General features: G+C 38.9%; 1 protein-coding gene across 4 annotated transcripts in view; it reads right to left on the bottom strand.

Moving 5' to 3' along the window:
* The window catches only part of FAM135A (family with sequence similarity 135 member A), a 672026-nt gene that overhangs the window by 360427 nt on the left and 289379 nt on the right, over nt 1–22220 (bottom strand). For all 4 annotated transcript variants that reach the window (XM_053710421.1, XM_053710424.1, XM_053710423.1 and 1 more), the window contains one exon: nt 11689–11768. In XM_053710421.1, the coding sequence (XP_053566396.1) occupies nt 11689–11768 (80 nt within the window). The remainder of the gene's footprint in view (nt 1–11688; nt 11769–22220) is intronic.

Here is a 22220-nt window from a genome sequence, read left to right as displayed (position 1 = left end):
AGAACTTTTACATAAAAGTGCCCAACCATAGCTTAGAGTGTCACAAAAAATAAGATTTACTTACCCCAGGAAAGCCATAGGCAATACTCTCCTCACATCCCTCTGACATTCACTGCACACTGAGAGGAAAACCGGGCTCCAGCCTGCTGCGAAGCGCATATCAATGTAGAATCTAGCACAAACTTACTTCACCACCTCCATGGGAGGCAAAGTTTGTAAAACTGATTTGTGTGTGTGGTGAGGGGTGTATTTATAGGCATTTTGAGGTTTGGGAAACTTTGCCCCTCCTGGTGGCAATGTATATCCCATACGTCACTAGCTCATGGACTCTTGCTAATTACATGAAAGAAATACTAATTACTCAGTGTGTACATAATACACATTGTACTGAGTGAACATAATATTCATTACACGGTGTGTATATAATACTGATTATACTGAGATTACAAAATACTCATTACACTGGGAGTACATAATACTCATTACACTGAGTGTACGTAGTACTCATTATACTGTGAGTACATAGTACTCATTACACTGAATGAACATAATATACATTACACTGAGTACATCAAATTCATTATATTGTGTGTACATAGCAGTCATTACACTGAATGAACATAAAACTCATTACACTGTGTGTACATAATACTCACTACACCGTGTGTACATAATGAGAACATAATAATACTCATTACACTGTGTGTACATAATACTCATTAGACTGTGTGTACATAATGAGAAAAAAAAAACACTTAATACACTGTGTGTACATAAACTAATACACTTTGTGCACATAATACTCATTACACTGTGTGTATATAACCTATTACACTGTGTGTATATAACACTCATTACACTGTGTGTACATAATACTCCTTATACTGAGTGTACATGGGACTCATTAAAAGGTGAGTACATAAAGAGGACATAACCCTTAATACACTGGGTACATAACTCATTACACTGAGTTACCATCTTATGTGTTACATAAAGGAAAAAATGTTGAGTCACAGCCAGCTTTTAGATAACCTTTGCTAAAAAAAAAGGGTGGTGACAAATATCGGCAGCCTGCAGATCCTCTCTCACAAACTCTATGAAAGAGATCCCTTGATAATGGATAATGAGCTCATTTCTCTAAACTATCATAACGGCTAAAATGTACCCGCCCACAACGGCGGAACAAAACTGCGCACCCAGCAACAAACAGGACCCTCAAAGCAAGTCCGACCAGGTACAGCCCAGTATGCGAAAACGGCACAACTAGAGCGGTCGCAAACTGCTAGGGGGAGAAAATAAAACAACAGGCTCCTAGATAAAAGCTCACAGCATTTAACCCAACAAAAAGGCAAGGCGCGGAAAAATTCTAACTGCGCCATAAACGCTCCGGTCCCTCAGCAGTTAGTAAAAATGAGGGAAAGTAAAACAAATACCAATACATTCTGAGCTCTATAAAAAGCCATATTTGTAGCAAACAGACCGTGCAGGGAAATAAAGTGTAACATTTCACTCCTTTTAGAGCCAGTCCCCGCATACTATAAAACCTGGGTACATATAGAAATACCTGGTCATGGAAGCGGCAAATCCCTGATTATATAACTGCTCAGCCGTAATGTATCTTAAAGATCAGTAAATCTAACACTGTGATAAAAATCTCTATTTTATTTCAAACACAAAGTGTCAAAAATCTGTCCACAATAAGAATCTTTAACTAAGAAGGATTACTATGTCCCAGCAAAGATCCATATGAGGATTAACCTGTTAAGTGCTGCTGTCCTTCAATACATAGAAGGCAGTTAGATCCAGATGCAGGACAGATGTTGCTCCTTAGGTGTGGTAGGTACTTCACTCCCTGTCATGGACCTGTAGGAAAAGAAATAGAGTAACCAATTATGGCTTTCTACAAAAAAGGGTAGCAAAGTGTTAAAAGTAAAGCAGAGACCACCTCGCTGCCTTTTAACTGCTAAAAGCCACCACTACTCTTACTAAAGATATTGACATGGATACAGCTAGACCTCAATCCTTGCTTGCAGGGAAAAGTACCCATAAAAGGATTAAATATCTTCAGACACCAACTTTGCACATCCTCCATTGACAGAGGCAAAGAGAATGACTGGGGATTATGGGTAAGGGATGTTACACTTAACAGCTTTGCTGGGGTGCTCTTTGCCTCCTCCTGCTGGCCATGAGTTAAATATATCACTAGTAATTGGAATGACGTTGTGGACTCTCCATGTCATAGAAAAGAAATATATAAAAAATAATATTAATTTAATAAAAAGTAAAAAAATTGTCTTCAATTTTCATATTGACAGACTGTCTGGCAGTACCTAAGATGGGAGTGACCAGTGGTGGGTGAGAGAGGGAAGAGAGCTGTTTGGGAGAGATCAGGGGGTGGGAGGGTAATTTATTTTTATATGATCACATTTGGCGGTGAAATGGTGGCATGAAATATATCAAAATGGGCCTAGATTAATACCTTGGGTTGTCTACTTAAAAAATATATATAGTTTTGACAGGTAAATAGAAAAAAACAAGGCTCTTTTTCTGTCTAAATGGAGTGATATAAAAAATGGTAAAACTTTCTCTGTTATTTTGTGCAAGTTCTTTTCTGAAAGTCCCGGTAGTTAATGAGGTTAATAGTTCACAATAAGGGTGTGTTTTAAACACGATTATTGCCATTCCAGTTTAATGTTTGACAAAAACTCCTGTTTAGACTACCTTCTTAGTTCTTGTTAGCTAGGTCTATCTACAAGCATTGCTACCAAAAGCTGCTTTTGAAGAAGCAAATACAGTTAGGTAAGTGCGCTTTGCAAAACTGTTCAACACAGACTTCATGATACCTGACCCTTTATATACCTTTGTCTTTAGAAAACAATTTAGTGTTCATAGACCGTAAGCTAAGCTAAATGAATCAAACTGGTAAAGGAATACTTGAAAGCATTCGGTTTCTTTCTGAAACTAGAATGGAGGTTGTCTTTTTGACAATAGTTTATAGCTACTAGTATCACTACAAAATGCCTATGTAGAAGCCTCATCATTAAACTAACCTCTCTTTCAAATCTTACATTTTTTTGCCTTTCAAGACACAGGCTTCCTGTTCCTATCACTTATCTATTTAACAGTGTAAAGTGTATCATCATCTGATCATATGCCTCACTCAGAAGGGCTCTCTCATAGGTCTCTTGATATTTTCGATCATTACATCCTCTCTTAGAAACGTACATATCATAATTTGGGTTTCAGTACAACTACTACACTGTTAAAACCACTGTTTTCTCTTTTTTGATATATCTCCCTCTCAAGGTGGTCAGCAACTGTCAAGTGCATGCTGATCTTGTCAGAGTTGTGGAACCAAAGTGAGAATAGCAGTCGTAGGGCAAAAGAATACATTTATGCCAACATATGGGATATGAGGGGATAACAAATATACAAATAGACACAGACTTCTTAAAAATGAGCATTGCAACAATAAAAAATAACTTTCTTCATTTAAAATTCTTTCAAGTATTGGATGTGTAATCACATTCTCTAAAACAGTATGGGCTAGATTACAAGTGGGCTTTATAGGTGCTGTACATTACATAACCAGCCATTACACGTGGCTGGTTAATGTTACCGCAAGCTCGTGGTAGCACGTTGCACTTAAATTGTTGCCCAATTTGCCCCAAAATAAAGTGTAAGGTTCCTTTATTAAAATTTAAAAAAAAAACGTAGCTTCTTTATTTTTTATTTTTTTTAAAAAATAACTGCACAAAGCAGTTATAAGGGGTTAAAGTGAGGGGATGTGGGGTGTTAGAAAGAAAAAAAAAACGCACTGAAAAGTGCCTTTCATTGCGTACTGTGTTATTACTATTAAGATATATGTATATGCTTATATACAGTACATATATATTTGTGTGTTAATATGTGTATAAAGAAGAAATGACGATACACTCCTCAGGATAAAATAAAAACAAATTTTATTATCAAATCTTTAAAACAAATAGGGGAAGCTCCCAAACGGTTCACAAAGCAGGTTTGCATTTAAAACAAAAAGAAATATTTCATTGGCTGTGGTTAACAACATAGTTAATTGAAAAAAATGCCTGCTGAGTATTTAACTATTTCATTATCAATTGCTAGCCATGGAATTATAAGGAACAATTCTCACTACATACATATCTCCTAAGGAAGAATATTTAACATGCAAACAATACAATATTGAAAAATTCTGACCCACTTCTAGATTTTACTATTTTTCCAGATATCAACAAGTGCATTTCATTTATGAGATTTACTCAATATGAGAATGAACAATTACTGTTATTGCTCCTCTGACATCAACAAGGTATTTTTGTTTACACAACTGCCGTTCACTGGATATTTTCTCTTTTTCAGGCCATTCTCTGTAAACCCTAGAGATGGTTGTGCGTGAAAATCCCAGTAGATCAGCAGTTTTTAAAATACTCATTACAGCCCGTCTGGCACCAACAACCATGCTACGTTTAAAGTCACAAATCCCCATTCTAATGCTCAGTTTCTTCAGCAAGTCGTCTTCACCACGACTAGATGCCTAAATGCACTGAGTTGCTGCCAAGTGATTGGCTGATTAGCAATTTGTGTTACCAAGCAATTGAACAGGTGTACCTAATAAAGTGGCCGGTAAATGTATATATATACATACACACACACATATATTAATTTTTTTTTTTCAGTACACTATCCCTTTAATTGACATCTTTAAATGAGTGCTATGCATTTCAGATTTGGGATAGAAACACCATTCATTTAATGTAGCAGGAAATCTATACTAAACATTACTTCCTTCAGCCAAAAGGAAAGAGAGGTAGCAACGACAAACAGAGAAAACGTTTGTCTGAAATCCTTTGTTGCTTCTAAATAGAACTTTAAAGCACGAACTACATCTAAATTGTGTAACAAACGTTCCTTCTTTGAAACTGGATTCGGACACAAAGAAGGCACAACTATTTCCTGGTTAATATTCTTGTTGGAAACAACCTATGGAAGGAAACCAGGTTTAGTACGCAAAACAACCTTATCTGAATGGAACACCAGATAGGGCGGATTACACTGCAGAGCAGATAACTCAGAAACTCTTCTATCAGAAGAAATAGCAACCAAAAACAGAACTTTCCAAGATAACATCTTGATATCTATGGAATGTAGAGGTTCAAACGGAACCCCTTGAAGAACTGAAAGAACTAAATTCAGACTCCAGGGAGGAGTCAAAGTTCTGTAAATAGGCTTGATCCTGACCAAAGCCTGAACAAAAGCTTGAACATCAGGCACAGCTGCCAGTCGTTTGTGTAACAAGACAGATAAAGCAGAAATCTGTCCCTTTAGAGAACTCGCTGATAATCCCTTATCCAAACCTTCTTGTAGAAAGGAAAGGATCCTAGGAATTTTGATCTTACTCCATGAGAATCCCTTGGATTCAAACCAACAGATATATCTTTTCCATATTTTATGGTAAATTTTTCTAGTTACAGGTTTTCTGGCTTGTACCAGAGTATCTATTACAGAATCTGAAAACCCACGCTTAGATAAAATCAAGCGTTCAATTTCCAAGCCGTTAGCTGGAGGGAAACTAGATTTGGATGTTCGAATCGACCTTGTACTAGAAGATCCTGTCTCAAAGGTAGCTTCCATGGTGGAGCCGATGACATATTCACCAGGTCTGCATACCAAGTCCTGCGTGGCCACGCAGGAGCTATCAAGATCACCGAGGCCCTCTCCTGCTTGATCCTGGCTACCAGCCTGGGAATGAGAGGAAACGGTGGAAACACATAAGCTAGGTTGGAGGTCCAAGGCGCTACTAATGCATCCACTAGAGTCGCCTTGCGATCCCTGGATCTGGATCCGTAGCAAGGAACCTTGAAGTTCTGACGAGACGCCATCAGATCCATGTCTGGAATGCCCCATAATTGAGTCAACTGGGCAAATATCTCCGGGTGGAGTTCCCACTCCCCCGGATGGAATGTCTGACTACTCAGATAATCCGCCTCCCAGTTTTCCACTCCTGGGATGTGGATCGCAGATAGGTGGCAGGAGTGATCCTCCGCCCATTTTATGATTTTGGTCACTTCTCTCATCGCCAGGGAACTCCTTGTTCCCCCCTGATGGTTGATGTAAGTAACAGACGTCATGTTGTCTGATTGGAATCTTATGAATCTGGCTTTTGCTAGTTGAGGCCAAGCCCTGAGAGTATTGAATATTGCTCTGTTTCAGAATGTTTATCGGGAGAAGAGACTCTTCCCGAGACCATAGCCCCTGAGCTTTCAGGGAGTCCCAGACCACGCCTCAGCCCACTAGACTGGCGTCTGTCGTGACGATGACCCACTCTGGTCTGCGGAAGCTCATTCCCTGGGACAGGTGATCCTGGGTTAGCCACCAATGGAGTGAGTCTCTGGTCTTCTGATCTACTTGAATCACTGGAGACAAGTCTGGATAGTCCCCATTCCACTGTTTCAGCATGCACAGTTGTAATGGTCTTAGATGAATTCGCGCAAAAGGAACTATGTCCATTGCTGCAACCATCAACCCTACTACTTCCATGCACTGAGCTATGGAAGGTCGTGGAACAGAGTGAAGAACTTGACAAGCGTTTAGAAGTTTTGACTTTCTGACATCTGTCAGGAAAATCTTCATTTCTAAAGAATCTATTATTGTCCCCAAGAAAGGAACTCTTGTCGACGGAGACAGGGAACTTTTTTCTATGTTCACTTTCCATTCGTGAGATCTGAGAAAGGCCAGAACGATGTCTGTGTGAGCCTTTGCCTTTGAAAGAGACGCTTGTATCAGAATGTCGTCCAAGTAAGGTGCCACTGCAATGCCCCTTGGTCTTAGAATCCTTGGAGCAGTGGCTAGCCCGAATGGGAGAGCCACAAACTGGTAATGTTTGTCCAGAAAGGCGAACCTTAGGAACTGATGATGATCTTTGTGGATAGGAATATGTAGATACGCATCCTTTAGATCCACGGTAGTCATAAATTGACCCTCCTGGATTGTAGGTAAAATCGTTCGAATAGTTTCCATTTTGAATGATGGCACTCTGAGAAATTTGTTTAGGATCTTTAAATCCAGAATTGGTCTGAAAGTTCCCTCTTTTTTTGGGAACTACAAACAGATTTGAGTAAAAACCCATTCCTTGCTCCACGGTTGGAACTGGGTGTATCACTCCCATTTTTAACAGGTCTTCTACACAATGTAAGAATGCCTGTCTCTTTATTTGGTTTGAAGATAAGTGAGACATGTGGAACCTTCCCCTTGGGGGTAGTTCATTGAATTCCAGAAGATAACCCTGAGAAACTATTTCTAGTGCCCAGGGGTCCTGAACATCTCTTGCCCAAGCCTGAGCAAAGAGAGAGAGTCTGCCCCCTACTAGATCCAGTCCCGGATCGGGGGCTACTCCTTCATGCTGTTTTGGTAGCAGCAGCAGGCTTCTTGGCCTGCTTACCCTTGTTCCAGCCTTGCATCGGTTTCCAAGCTGGTTTGGTCTGTGAAGCATTACCCTCTTGTCTAGAGGCTGCAGAGTTGGAGGCCGGTCCTTTCCTGAAATTGCGAAAGGAACGAAAATTAGACTTATTCTTGGCCTTGAAAGGCCTATCTTGTGGAAGGGCGTGGCCCTTACCCCCAGTGATGTCTGAGATAATCTCTTTCAATTCTGGCCCAAAAAGGGTTTTACCCTTGAAAGGGATATTAAGCAATTTTGTCTTGGAAGATACATCCGCTGACCAAGACTTTAGCCAGAGCGCTCTGCGCGCCACAATTGCAAACCCTGAATTTTTCGCCGCTAATCTTGCTAACTGCAAAGCGGCATCTAAAATAAAGGAATTAGCTAACTTAAGTGCGTGAATTCTGTCCATAACCTCCTCATACGGAGTCTCTATACTGAGCGACTTTTCTAGTTCCTCGAACCAGAACCACACTGCTGTAGTGACAGGAATAATGCACGAAATAGGTTGCAGGAGGTAACCTTGCTGTACAAAAATCTTTTTAAGCAAACCCTCCAATTTTTTATCCATAGGATCTTTGAAAGCGCAATTATCCTCGATAGGAATAGTAGTGCGCTTGGCTAGTGTAGAAACTGCCCCCTCGACCTTAGGGACTTTCTGGGGTCAACCATAGGAAATAATTTCTTAAATATAGGAGGGGGGACAAAAGGTATGCCGGGCTTCTCCCACTCCTTATTCACTATGTCCGCCACCCGCTTGGGTATAGGAAAAGCGTCAGGGTGCACCGGAACCTCTAGGAACTTGTCCATCTTGCACAATTTTTCTGGAATGACCAGGTTGTCACAATCATCCAGAGTAGATAGCACCTCCTTAAGCAGTGCGCGGAGATGCTCTAATTTAAATTTAAATGTCACAACATCAGGTTCTGCCTGTTGAGAAATTCTACCTGAATCAGAAATTTCCCCATCTGACAAAACCTCCCTCATGGCCACTTCAGATTGGTGTGAGGGTATGACAGAGCAATTATCATCAGCGCCCTCCTGCTCTACAGTGTTTAAAACAGAGCAATCGCGCTTTCTCTGAAATACAGGCATTTTGGATAAAATATTTGCTATGGAATTATCCATTACTGCCGTCAATTGTTGCATAGTAACAAGCATTGGCGCGCTAGAAGTACTAGGTCTCCTGCGTGGGCAAAACTGGTGTAGACACAGAAGGAGATGATGTAGAACTATGTCTACTCCCTTCATCTGATGAATCATCTTGGGCAATTTCATTATCTGTGGCAGTACTGTCCTTACTTTGTTTGGACGCTATGGCACAATTATCACACAATTTTGAAGGGGGAGACACATTGGCTTCCATACATACAGAACATAGTTTATATGAAGGCACAGACATGTTAAACAGGCTTAAACTTGTCAATAAAGTACAAAAACCGTTTTAAAACAAAACCGTTACTGTCTCTTTAAATTTTAAACAGGGCACACTTTATTACTGAATATGTGAAAAACTATGAAGGAATTGTTCAAATTTAACCAAATTTTCACCACAGTGTCTTAAAGCATTCAAAGCATTGCACCCCAAATTTCAGACCTTTAACCCTTAAAATGAGGAAACCGGAGCCGGTTACAGTTTTAACCCCTCTACAGTCCCAGCTACAGCCTTTGCTGCGACTTTACCAAACCCAGGGGGGTATAGGATACCAAATGAAGCCTTCTAGGAACCTTTTCAACTACTTTCAGACCCACACACATGCAGCTGCATGTCCTGCTCTCAAAAGTAACTGCGCAGTAATGGCGCGAAAATGAGGTTCTGCCTACTACAGAGAAGGCCCTTCCTGACTGGGAAGGTGTCTAAACCAGTGCCTGACGTAAAAAAACGTTCCTCAAAGTTTATAAAGTGTGAATTTCAACATAAAGCTGTATAAAATGCCCAAATAAAGCAATCGATCTAGCCCATAAAAGTGTCTACCAGTTTTATAGCCCATATTAAGCCCTTTATTCTGTTTGAGACTAAGAAATTGGCTTACCGGTCCCCATGAGGGGAAATGACAGCGTTCCAGCATTACACAGTCTTGTTAGAAATATGGCTAGTCATACCTTAAGCAGAAAAGTCTGCCAACTGTTTCCCCCAACTGAAGTTATCTCATCTCAACAGTCCTATGTGGAAACAGCAAACGATTTTAGTTACTGCTGCTAAAATCATATTCCTCTCACAAACAGAACTCTTCATCTTTTTCTGTTTCAGAGTAAATAGTACATACCAGCACTATTTTAAAATAACAAACTCTTGATAGTAGAATAAAAAACTACAACTAATCACCACATACTCTTCACCATCTCCATGGAGATGCTGCTTGTTCAGCGGCAAAGAGAATGACTGGGGTGGGCGGAGCCTAGGAGGGACTATATGGACAGCTTTTGCTGTGCTCTTTGCCATTTCCTGTTGGGGAAGAGAATATTCCCACAAGTTATGGATGACGCCGTGGACCGGACACACCAATGTTGGAGAAATAGGTATATATAGTATACACCCTTTATCCAAACTGCTTGGAACAGGAAAAGGTATTCATTCTTTTGAGTACATTGTACTATCAGAAATATAGTACAGTTGTTTTCAATAAATATAGACAAGCCTTTTCATACTAGGTAGCGATATGTGTGACTTACTTGTGGGGAAAATGGTAGTTTTTTATAAAAAAAAAATTATGAAAAATATTAGGATTTTGGGGATACACACACACACATATATATATATATATATATATATATATATATATATATTTATTCAAAATATATATATATATATATATATATATATATATATATCACCATAGAACAGGTTAACAATGGTATTGAGTCTGTTGTTCGTTCTTGTGAATGTGCTTCTCTCTGTGTGTATTTAGTCTCTCTATGGGAAAAAGAGGAATCCAGACGTGGACTCCTTGCTCAGTGTGCTTAGAGTAATATGGTTACACCTCACTGACGAGGCCCAATGAAGGCTGAAACGATCATCTGGGGTTGCTATGTTCCTTGCTCAGAGTGAATTGCCTGGTATTTCAGTGCTGGACTAACTGTAATAGCCGGGATCAGACTGATATACTACAGGAAAGTTCTACTTTGTGAAAAGCATTACTGGGCTAAAAAGTTGCACCCAGGTGGTAAAATCGTCCCAAAATTTTTCTTTCATGATTCGGATAGATGATGCAATTTTAAACAACTTTCCAATTTACTTCTATTTTTTAATTTGCTTTCTTCTCTTGTTATCCTTTGCTGAAAGAATTATCTAGGCTAAGGAGCAGCAAAGAACTTAGGTTCTCGCTGCTGATTGGTGGATGTATATATGTATATATATATATATATATATATATATATATATATATATACAGATTGTCATTGGATCAACCATGTGTTCAGTTAGAAACCAGTAGTGCATTGCTGCTCCTTCAACAAATGATACAAAGAGAATGAAACAAATTAGATAATAGAAGTAAATTAGAAAGTAGTTTAAAATTGTAAATTAGCAAAAAACCAATGGCACTACTTATATAAATGTTTAGAAAAAGCTCTTCATAACTCCTGTATTAGATTGATTGTAAAGTAAGTGAGTTTGTTGTGCTGTGTATTAAGAAAACTTGAAGCAAATTTGTGGTGGATGGTGAAATCCACCAGGGAAGAATACACATATAACACTCTTGAGCTTTAGGTATATGTCTATAGCAACAAATTGCGATATGAAAAAAGTTTAAAATTGTATTCTCTATCTAAATAATGAAAGAAAATGTTGGGGTTTCATGTCCCTTTAAGCTTGCTTACATAAAAATGTTGTATTTTTGCCAGATATTGCCAGTGGTCAACTGAGTTATGCATTAACAGATCATGCTGTGTGCACCATCAAGTACATTTTGCATTACAATATAACTTAATGAATGCAATCAATAAAATGGTTACAATTTGACTGTCAGTTTACAAACATCATACAGATAAATATGAAAATGTTGCTCTCTAAATAATGTTAACTGATATGTATCTGCCTCTAACACTCTGTAATAGGTTTAGCAGAGCATTCATATACATTATAACCCTCATGTTACATCTTTTTGCTAAATTAACATTTTATCAAAAAATGCATGTATTCCATGATTCCAGATTTTGAGAAGAAAAACAAAATGGCTTTTCAACAAAAAATAAATGTTCTGTTTTAGAAATACCACCTATTGGCCAATTACCTGTGATGCGTAAAAGACTTGCTTCAATTTTGTGTGGAATTCTAGGAGGAATTTTCATACAGGCTCGTATTTGGTAAAACCTAAAAAGAGAATTCATTCTGAAATTAGTAAACTGTACTTGAATAGTTAAATAATATAGCAGCTGCATTTTTTGTTTTTTTAGATAAAAGGGACTTTAAACACTAAATACATTTTATTAGCATAGTATTGAAGTTATTCCCCACCTCCCTCTAGTCATGGGTGCCGCTATGTTGAAATCTATTTTTCATACATTCTAGTGCTGAGCTGTTTGCACATGTGCTGTAACTCTCCTTCAGATACCTGCAGTGTAACCTAGGTTTCAAAATGGTAGCAACCATGATTAGAGAGGTGCATGAAAACATAATTTATGTAAGAACTTACTTGATAAATTCATTTCTTTCATATTAGCAAGAGTCCATGAGCTAGTGACGTATGGGATATACATTCCTACCAGGAGGGGCAAAGTTTCCCAAACCTTAAAATGCCTATAAATACACCCCTCACCACACCCACAAATCAGTTTAACGAATAGCCAAGAAGTGGGGTGATAAGAAAAAAGTGCGAAAGCATAAAAAATAAGGAATTGGAATAATTGTGCTTTATACAAAAAAATCATAACCACCACAAAAAGGGTGGGCCTCATGGACTCTTGCTAATATGAAAGAAATGAATTTATCAGGTAAGTTCTTACATAAATTATGTTTTCTTTCATGTAATTAGCAAGAGTCCATGAGCTAGTGACGTATGGGATAATGACTACCCAAGATGTGGATCTTTCCACGCAAGAGTCACTAGAGAGGGAGGGATAAAATAAAGACAGCCAATTCCTGCTGAAAATAATCCACACCCAAAATAAAGTTTAATGAAAACATAAGCAGAAGATTCAAACTGAAACCGCTGCCTGAAGTATTTTTCTACCAAAAACTGCTTCAGAAGAAGAAAATACATCAAAATGGTAGAATTTAGTAAAAGTATGCAAAGAGGACCAAGTTGCTGCTTTGCAAATCTGATCAACCGAAGCTTCATTCCTAAACGCCCAGGAAGTAGAAACTGACCTAGTAGAATGAGCTGTAATCCTTTGAGGCGGAGTTTTACCCGACTCGACATAGGCATGATGAATTAAAGATTTCAACCAAGATGCCAAAGAAATGGCAGAAGCTTTCTGGCTTTTTCTAGAACCAGAAAAGATGAAAAATAGACTAGAAGTGTTTCGGAAAGACTTAGTAGCTTCAACATAATATTACAAAGCTCTAACAACATCCAAAGAATGCAATGATTTCTCCTTAGAATTCTTAGGATTAGGACATAATGAAGGAACCACAATTTCTCTACTAATGTTGTTAGAATACACAACCTTTAGGAAAAAATTCAAAAGAAGATCGCAACACCGCCTTATCCTGATGAAAAATCAGAAAAGGAGACTCACAAGAAAGAGCAGATAATTCAGAGACTCTTCTGGCAGAAGAGATGGCCAAAAGAAACAAAACTTTCCAAGAAAGAAGTTTAATGTCCAAATGAATGCATGGGTTCAAAAGGAGGAGCTAGAAGAGCCCCCAGAACCAAATTCAAACTCCAAGGAGGAGAAATTGACTGAATGACAGGTTTTATACGAACCAAGTCTTGTACAAAACAATGAATATCAGGAAGATTAGCAATCTTTCTGTGAAAAAGAACAAAAAGGGCAGAGATTTGTCCTGTCAAGGAACTTGCAGACAAACCTTTATCTAAACCATCCTGAAGAAACTGTAAAAAAATTCTCGGAATTCTGAAAGAATGCCAGGAAAAATGATGAGAAGACACTAAGAAATATAAGTCTTCCAGACTCTATAATATATCTCTCTAGATACAGATTTACGAGCTTGTAACATAGTATTAATCACAGAGGCAGAGAAACCTCTTTGACCAAGAATCAAGCGTTCAATCTCCATACCCTTAGATTTAAAGATTTGAGATCCTGATGGAAAAAAGGACCTTGCGACAGAAGGTCTGGTCTGAACGGAAGAGCCCACGGTTGGCAAGAGGCCATCCGAAAAAGAATCCGTCCATGCTGGAGCTACCAGCAGAACAAACGAGCATTCCTTCAGAATCTTGGAGATTACTCTTGGAAGAAGAACTAGAGGCGGAGAGATATAGGCAGGATGAAACTTCCAAGGAAGTGATAATGCATTCACTGCCTCCGCCTGAGGATCCCGGGGTCTGAACAGATACCTGGGAAGTTTCTTGTTTAGATGAGAAACCATCAGATCTATTTCTGGAAGTTCCCACGTTTGAACAATCTGAAGAAATACCTCTGGGTGAAGAGACCATTCGCCCGGATACAACGTTTGACGACTGAGATAATCCGCTTCCTAATTGTCTATACCTGGGAAATGAACCGCAGAGATTAGACAGGAGCTGGATTCCGCCCAAATCAGAATTCGAGATACTTCTTTCATAGCCAGAGGACTGTGAGTCCCTCCTTGATGATTGATGTATGCCACAGTTGTGACATTGTCTGTCTGAAACAAATGAACGACTCTCTTCAGAAGAGGCCAAGACTGAAGAGCTCTGAAAATTGCACGGAGTTCCAAAATATTGATCGGTAATCTCACCTCCTGAGATTCCCAAACCCCTTGTGCCGTCAGAGACCCCCACACAGCTCCCCAACCTGTAAGACTTGCATCTGTTTGAAATTACAGACCAGGTCGGAAGAACAAAAGAAGCCCCCTGAACTAAACGATGGTGATCTGTCCACCACGTCAGAGAGTGTCGTACAATCGGTTTTAAAGATATTAATTGAGATATCTTTGTGTAATCCCTGCACCATTGGTTCAGCATACAGAGCTGAAGAGGTCGCATGTGAAAATGAGCAAAGGAGATCGCGTCCGATGCAGCAGTCATAAGACCTAAAATTTCCATGCATAAGGCTACCAAAGGGAATGATTGTGACTGAAGGTTTTGACAAGCTGATATCAATGTTAGACTTCTCTTGTCTGACAAAGACAGAGTCATAGACACTGAATCTACCTGGAAACCTAAAAAGGTTACCCTTGTCTGAGGAATCAATGAACTTTTTGGTAAATTGATCCTCCAACCATGATCTTGAAGAAACAACACAAGTGGATTCGTATGAGATTCTGTTAAATGTGAAGACTGAGCAAGTACCAAGATATCGTCCAAATAAGGAAATACCAATACCCTGTTCTCTGAATACAGACAGAAGGGCACCGAGAACCTTTGTAAAAATTCTTGGAGCTGATGCTAAGCCAAACGGTAGAGCCATAAAACTTGTAATGCTTGTCTAAAAAAGAGAATCTCAGAAACTAAAAGTGATCTGGATGAATCGGAATATGCAGATATGCATCCTGTAAATCTATTGTAGACATATAATGCCCTTGCTGAACAAAAGGCAGGATAGTCCTTACAGCTACCATCTTGAATGTTGGTATCCTTACATAACGATTCAATATTGATAGATCCGGAACTGGTCTGAAGGAATTGACCTTCTTTGGTACAATGAAGAGATAGAATAAAACCCCAGCCCCTGTTCCAGAACTGGAACTGGCATAATTACTCCAGCCAACTCTAGATCTGAAACACATTTCAGAAATGCTTGAGCCTTTGCTGGGTTTACTGGGACACGGAAAAGAAAAAAATCTCTTTGCAGGAGGCCTTAACTTGAAGCCAATTCTGTACCCTTCTGAAACAATGTTCTGAAACCAGAGATTGTGAACGGAATTGATCCAAATTTCTTTGAAAAGAACGTAAACTGCCCCATACCAGCTGAGCTGGAATGAGGGCCGCACCTTCATGGGGACTTAGGAGCTGGCTTTGGGTTTCTATAAGGCTTGGATATATTCCAAAGTGAAGAAGGTTTCCAAACTGATACCGCTCCTGAGGATGAAGGATCAGGCTTTTGTTCCTTGTTGTGATGAAAGGAATGAAAACAATTATTAGACCTAAATTTACCTCAGATTTTTTACCCTGTGGTAAAAAAGTTCCCTTCCTTCCAGTAACAGTTGAGATAAAAGAATCCAACTGAGAACCGAATAATTTATTACCCTGGAAAGAAAGGGATAGCAAAGTTGACTTAGAAGACATATCAGCATTCCAAGTTTTAAGCCATAAAGCTCTTCTAGCTAAAATAGTTAGAGACATATACCTGACATCAATTCTAATGATATCAAAAGATGGCATCACAAATAAAATAATTAGCATGTTATAGAATAATAATGCTATGAGAATTATGATCTGTTACTTGTTGCGCTAAAGCTTCTAACCAAAAAGTTGAAGCTGCAGCAACATCCGCTAAAAATATAGCAGGAGTAGAGACAGCCCCATTAACCTTAGGGATTTTGTCCCAAACTCTAATCTGTCAGATGGTACAGGATATAATTGCTTAAAACGTTTTAAAAGGAGTAAATGAATTACCCAAATTATTCCATTCCCTGGAAATTACTTCAGAAATAGCATCAGGGACAGGAAACACTTCTGGAATAACTACAGGAGATTTAAAAACCTTATTGAAACGTTTAGTTTTAATATCAAGAGGACCAGAATCCTCTATTTCTAATGCAATTAATACTTCTTTAAATAAAGAACGAATAAATTCCATCTTGAACAAATACAAAGATTTATCAGCATCAATCTCTGAGACAGAAACCTCTGAACCAGAAGAACCATTATCAGTATCAGAATGATGATGTTCATTTAAAAATTCATCTGAAAAAAGAGAAGTTTTAAAAGACTTTTATGTATACTAGAAGGAGAAATAACAGACATAGCCTTCTTAATGGATTTAGAAACAAAATCTCTTATGTTATCAGGAACACTCTGAGTATTAGATGTTGACGGAACAGCAACAGGTAATGTAACAGTACTAAAGGAAATTTTATCTGCATTAACAAGTTTGTCATAATATTTAATACAAACAACAGCTGAAGGAACAGATACCAAAAGTGATTCACTTAGCTTTGGTAGCTCCAGCACCGGGCAGCGATTTTCCTGAAGTATCTTCTGACTCAGTTGCAACGTGGAACATCTTGCGATATGTAATAGAAAAAACAACATATAAAGCAAAATTGATCAAATTCCTTAAATGACAGTTTCAGGAATGGGAAAAAAATGCCAGTGAACAAGCTTCTAGCAACCAGAAGCAATAAATAATAAGACTTAAATAATGTGGAGAAAAAAGTGACGCCCATATTTTTTCAGCGCCAAATAAGACGCCCACATTATTTGGCGCCTAAATGCTTTTGGCGCCAAAAATGACACCACATCCGGAACGCCGACACTTTTGACGCAAAAGAACGTCAAAAATGACGCAACTTCCGGCGACATGTATGACGCCGGAAACAGAAAATTTTTGCGCCAAAAAAGTCTGCGCCAAGAATGACGCAATAAAATGAAGCATTTTCAGCCCCCGCGAGCCTAACAGCCCACAGGGAAAAAGTCAAATTTTTTAAGGTAAGAAAAAATGATTGATTCAAATGCATTATCCCAAATATGAAACTGACTGTCTGAAAATAAGGAATGTTGAACATCCTGAGTCAAGGCAAATAAATGTTTGAATACATATATTTAGAACTTTATAAAAAAGTGCCCAACCATAGCTTAGAGTGTCACAGAAAATAAGACTTACTTACCCCAGGACACTCATCTACATGTTTGTAGAAAGCCAAACCAGTACTGAAACGAAAATCAGCAGAGGTAATGGTATATATAAGAGTATATTGTCGATCTGAAAAGGGAGGTAAGAGATGAATCTCTACGACCGATAACAGAGAACCTATGAAATAGACCCCGTAGAAGGAGATCATTGCATTCAAATAAGCAATACTCTCCTCACATCCCTCTGACATTCACTGCACGCTGAGAGGAAAACCGGGCTCCAACCTGCTGCGGAGGGCATATCAACGTAGAATCTAGCACAAACTTACTTCACCACCTCCATAGGAGGCAAAGTTTTTAAAACTGATTTGTGGGTGTGGTGAGGGGTGTATTTATAGGCATTTTAAGGTTTGGGAAACTTTGCCCCTCCTGGTAGGAATGTATATCCCATACGTCACTAGCTCATGGACTCTTGCTAATTACATGAAAGAAATGTATTTAGTGTCCAGAACCAGAAAAGGGTTTTTGTAATCTGATATATGTAAGATGGAGGAAACAGAGCAAAAAGTGAAGTTTAGAAGCACAGGTCAAGTGAGAAGATCCCTGCCCCAGATCTTTATCACCACCAGTAAACAGTGTGCAAGTACTTTCTCCAGGGGCCTGTGCGGAATCCTGCAAGAAGCTGATCTCTCTGTACACAGATCCATGTGTCTCTCCATGATAAGCTATTACCTGGTGAATCTGACTTGTGTTATTTAAACCTTTTAAACAAATGATTTCCCTCCCATAATGATTGAAATGCAAATAGTATTATTTGCTAATCTGGCCATTTCTTTTAAAGGGATAGGATAGTCAATATTAAACTGGCATAATTCAGATAGAACATGTCATTTTAAGAAACTTTTAAATTCATTTTTATTTTCAAACATACTTTGTTCACTTGGTATCCGTTGTTAAAAAAGAATATGAACATATCCTGCACTGCTGAGAGCTAGCTGCTGATTGGTGCCTGCACACATTTGCCTCTTATGATTGAGAGAATAAAGCAAATTTGAGAAAAGAAGTTGAAAAGTTTATTAAACCCCTTAATACCAGGAATTTCAGAGAAAAACTTGCCCAAAACACAAAAGCATTTTTAACATTGTTTCAATTACTCAATTTAAACAAAAATAGAACCGTTTTTTTTTTTTTATTATCAAAAACATAATTTATGTAAGAACTTACCTGATAAATTCATTTATTTCATATTAGCAAGAGTCCATGAGCTAGTGACGTATGGGATATACATTCCTACCAGGAGGGGCAAAGTTTCCCAAACCTCAAAATGCCTACAAATACACCCCTCACCACACCCACAAATCAGTTTAACGAATAGCCAAGAAGTGGGGTGATAAGAAAAAAGTGCGAAAGCATATAAAATAAGGAATTGGAATAATTGTGCTTTATACAAAAAAATCATAACCACCACAAAAAGGGTGGGCCTCATGGACTCTTGCTAATATGAAAGAAATTAATTTATCAGGTAAGTTCTTACATAAATTATGTTTTCTTTCATGTAATTAGCAAGAGTCCATGAGCTAGTGACGTATGGGATAATGACTACCCAAGATGTGGATCTTTCCACTCAAGAGTCACTAGAGAGGGAGGGATAAAATAAAGACAGCCAATTCCTGCTGAAAATAATCCACACCCAAAATAAAGTTTAATGAAAAACATAAACAGAAGATTCAAACTGAAACCCTGCCTGAAGTACTTTTCTACCAAAAACTGCTTCAGAAGAAGAAAATACATCAAAATGGTAGAATTTAGTAAAAGTATGCAAAGAGGACCAAGTTGCTGCTTTGCAAATCTGATCAACCGAAGCTTCATTCCTAAACGCCCAGGAAGTAGAAACTGACCTAGTAGAATGAGCTGTAATCCTTTGAGGCGGAGTTTTACCCGACTCGACATAGGCATGATGAATTAAAGATTTCAACCAAGATGCCAAAGAAATGGCAGAAGCTTTCTGGCCTTTTCTAGAACCGGAAAAGATAACAAATAGACTAAAAAGTCTTTCGGAAAGACTTAGTAGCTTCAACATAATATTTCAAAGCTCTAACAACATCCAAAGAATGCAACGATTTCTCCTTAGAATTCTTAGGATTAGGACATAATGAGGGAACCACAATTTCTCTACTAATGTTGTTGGAATTCACAACCTTAGGTAAAAATTCAAAAGAAGTTCGCAACACTGCCTTATCCTGATGAAAAATCAGAAAAGGAGACTCACAAGAAAGAGCAGATAATTCAGAGACTCTTCTGGCAGAAGAGATCGCCAAAAGGAACAAAACTTTCCAAGAAAGTAATTTAATGTCCAATGAATGCATGGGTTCAAAAGGAGGAGCTTGAAGAGCCCCCAGAACCAAATTCAAACTCCAAGGAGGAGACATTGACTTAATGACAGGTTTTATACGAACCAAAGCTTGTACAAAACAATGAATATCAGGAAGATTAGCAATCTTTCTGTGAAAAAGAACAGAAAGAGCAGAGATTTGTCCTTTCAAAGAACTTGCGGACAAACCTTTATCTAAACCATCCTGAAGAACTGTAAAATTCTCGGAATTCTAAAAGAATGCCAAGAAAAATGATGAGAAAGACACCAAGAAATATAAGTCTTCCAGACTCTATAATATATCTCTCTAGATACAGATTTACGAGCCTGTAACATAGTATTAATCACAGAGTCAGAGAAACCTCTTTGACCAAGAATCAAGCGTTCAATCTCCATACCTTTAAATTTAAGGATTTGAGATCCTGATGGAAAAAAGGACCTTGCGACAGAAGGTCTGGTCTTAACGGAAGAGTCCACGGATGGCAAGAGGCCATACGGACAAGATCCGCATACCAAAACCTGTGAGGCCATGCCGGAGCTACCAGCAGAACAAACGAGCATTCCTTCAGAATCTTGGAGATTACTCTTGGAAGAAGAACTAGAGGCGGAAAGATATAGGCAGGATTATACTTCCAAGGAAGTGATAATGCATCCACTGCCTCCGCCTGAGGATCCCGGGATCTGGACAGATACCTGGGAAGTTTCTTGTTTAGATGAGACGCCATCAGATCTATTTCTGGAAGTTCCCACATATGAGCAATACCTCTGGGTGAAGAGACCATTTGCCCGGATGCAACGTTTGGCGACTGAGATAATCCGCTTCCCAATTGTCTATACCTGGGATATGAACCGCAGAGATTAGACAGGAGCTGGATTCCGCCCAAACCAGAATTCGAGATACTTCTTTCATAGCCAGAGGACTGTGAGTCCCTCCTTGATGATTGATGTATGCCACAGTTGTGACATTGTCTGTCTGAAAACAAATGAACGATTCTCTCTTCAGAAGAGGCCAAGACTGAAGAGCTCTGAAAATTGCACGGAGTTCCAAATTATTGATCGGTAATCTCACCTCCTGAGATTCCCACACTCCTTGTGCCGTCAGAGATCCCCACACAGCTCCCCAACCTGTAAGACTTGCATCTGTTGAAATTACAGTCCAGGTCGGAAGAACAAAAGAAGCCCCCTGAATTAAACGATGGTGATCTGTCCACCACGTTAGAGAGTGTCGTACAATCGGTTTTAAAGATATTAATTGAGATATCTTTGTGTAATCCCTGCACCATTGATTCAGCATACAGAGCTGAAGAGGTCGCATGTGAAAACGAGCAAAGGGGATCGCGTCCGATGCAGCAGTCATAAGACCTAGAATTTCCATGCATAAGGCTACCGAAGGGAATGATTGTGACTGAAGGTTTCGACAAGCTGAAATCAATTTTAGAAGTCTCTTGTCTGTTAAAGACAGAGTCATGGACACTGAATCTATCTGGAAACCCAGAAAGGTTACCCTTGTCTGAGGAATCAATGAACTTTTTAGTGAATTGATCCTCCAACCATGATCTTGAAGAAACAACACAAGTCGATTCGTATGAGATTCTGCTAAATGTGAAGACTGAGCAAGTACCAAGATATCGTCCAAATAAGGAAATACCACAATACCCTGTTCTCTGATTACAGACAGAAGGGCACCGAGAACCTTTGTAAAAATTCTTGGAGCTGTAGCTAGGCCAAACGGCAGAGCCACAAACTGGTAATGCTTGTCCCGGAAAGAGAATCTCAGGAACTGATAATGATCTGGATGAATCGGAATATGCAGATATGCATCCTGTAAATCTATTGTGGACATATAATGCCCTTGCTGAACAAAAGGCAAGATAGTCCTTACAGTTACCATTTTGAACGTTGGTATCCTTACATAACGATTCAATATTTTTAGATCCAGAACTGGTCTGAAGGAATTCTCCTTCTTTGGTACAATGAAGAGATTCGAATAAAACCCCAGCCCCTGTTCCAGAACTGGAACTGGCATAATTACTCCAGCCAACTCTAGATCTGAAACACATTTCAGAAATGCTTGAGCTTTCACTGGATTTACTGGGACAAAAGAGAAAAAATCTCTTTGCAGGAGGTCTTATCTTGAAACCAATTCTGTACCCTTCTGAAACAATGTTCTGAATCCAAAGATTGTGAACAGAATTGATCCAAATTTCTTTGAAAAAACGGAACCTGCCCCCTACCAGCTGAGCTGGAATGAGGGCCGCACCTTCATGTGGACTTAGAAGCTGGCTTTGCTTTTCTAGAAGGCTTGGATTTATTCCAGACTGGAGATGGTTTCCAAACTGAAACTGCTCCTGAGGATGAAGGATCAGGCTTTTGTTCTTTGTTGAAACGAAAGGAACGAAAACGATTATTAGCCCTGTTTTTACCCTTAGATTTTTTATCCTGTGGTAAAAAAGTTCCTTTCCCACCAGTAACAGTTGAGATAATAGAATCCAACTGAGAACCAAATAATTTGTTATCCTGGAAAGAAATGGAAAGTAGAGTTGATTTAGAA

This window comes from Bombina bombina, chromosome 4 (genome assembly GCF_027579735.1).
Source record: "Bombina bombina isolate aBomBom1 chromosome 4, aBomBom1.pri, whole genome shotgun sequence".
In the NCBI taxonomy this organism is placed as follows: domain Eukaryota; kingdom Metazoa; phylum Chordata; class Amphibia; order Anura; family Bombinatoridae; genus Bombina; species Bombina bombina.
This window is presented reverse-complemented; position numbering and strand designations above follow the sequence as displayed.